Source organism: Eimeria mitis, genomic scaffold (genome assembly GCF_000499745.2).
Source record: "Eimeria mitis Houghton genomic scaffold, Emh_scaff5922, whole genome shotgun sequence".
NCBI classification, from domain to species: domain Eukaryota; phylum Apicomplexa; class Conoidasida; order Eucoccidiorida; family Eimeriidae; genus Eimeria; species Eimeria mitis.
Window position 1 is genome coordinate 1957 of NW_013574157.1, and position 447 is coordinate 2403.

At 50.6% G+C, this 447-nt stretch overlaps 1 protein-coding gene across 1 annotated transcript in view; it reads right to left on the reverse strand.

The window, feature by feature from the left end:
* The window catches only part of EMH_0084870 (uncharacterized protein), a gene marked incomplete at both ends in the record, with an annotated part of 2440 nt that overhangs the window by 1792 nt on the left and 201 nt on the right, over positions 1-447 (reverse strand). Inside the window, one exon of the mRNA XM_013500835.1 lies at positions 1-158. Within this exon, the coding sequence (XP_013356289.1) occupies positions 1-158 (158 nt within the window). The remainder of the gene's footprint in view (positions 159-447) is intronic.

Genomic DNA, 447 nt, shown 5'->3' on the forward strand with positions numbered 1-447 from the left:
GAGAGGAGATGCTGCAGCAGCAGCAGAGCGAAGCTGCCGTTGGTGGTGGTTGTGTCTGTGTGAATGTTGCAGAGAATCTGATGCCGCTGCTGCTGTTGCTGCTGCTGCTGCTGCTGCTGTTGCTGTTGCTGCTGCTGTTGCTGCTGCGCTGCAGCTGCCTGCGAGGACCACAACGGCCAGCAGCAGCCGCTGGCGCGATCGGGGTTCTCTGCCCCGCATTTGTTGTGTTTTTCAAACTAAAGAAGAAGAAAATAAAGAAAAAAAGCAGCGAAGACGCTGCTGCAACGAATCCTTCTCTAGCATGGGCCGAGGATACTCGCCTGTGTTGAGGGTATACCGCTGCTGTTCAGGTTGGGGTGAGCCCGCCAGTATGAAGAATTAAAACCCTAAACCACCAAAATATAGAGAAAAAAACGTTGTATTATGATTTATGTTTTAAATTTGAGA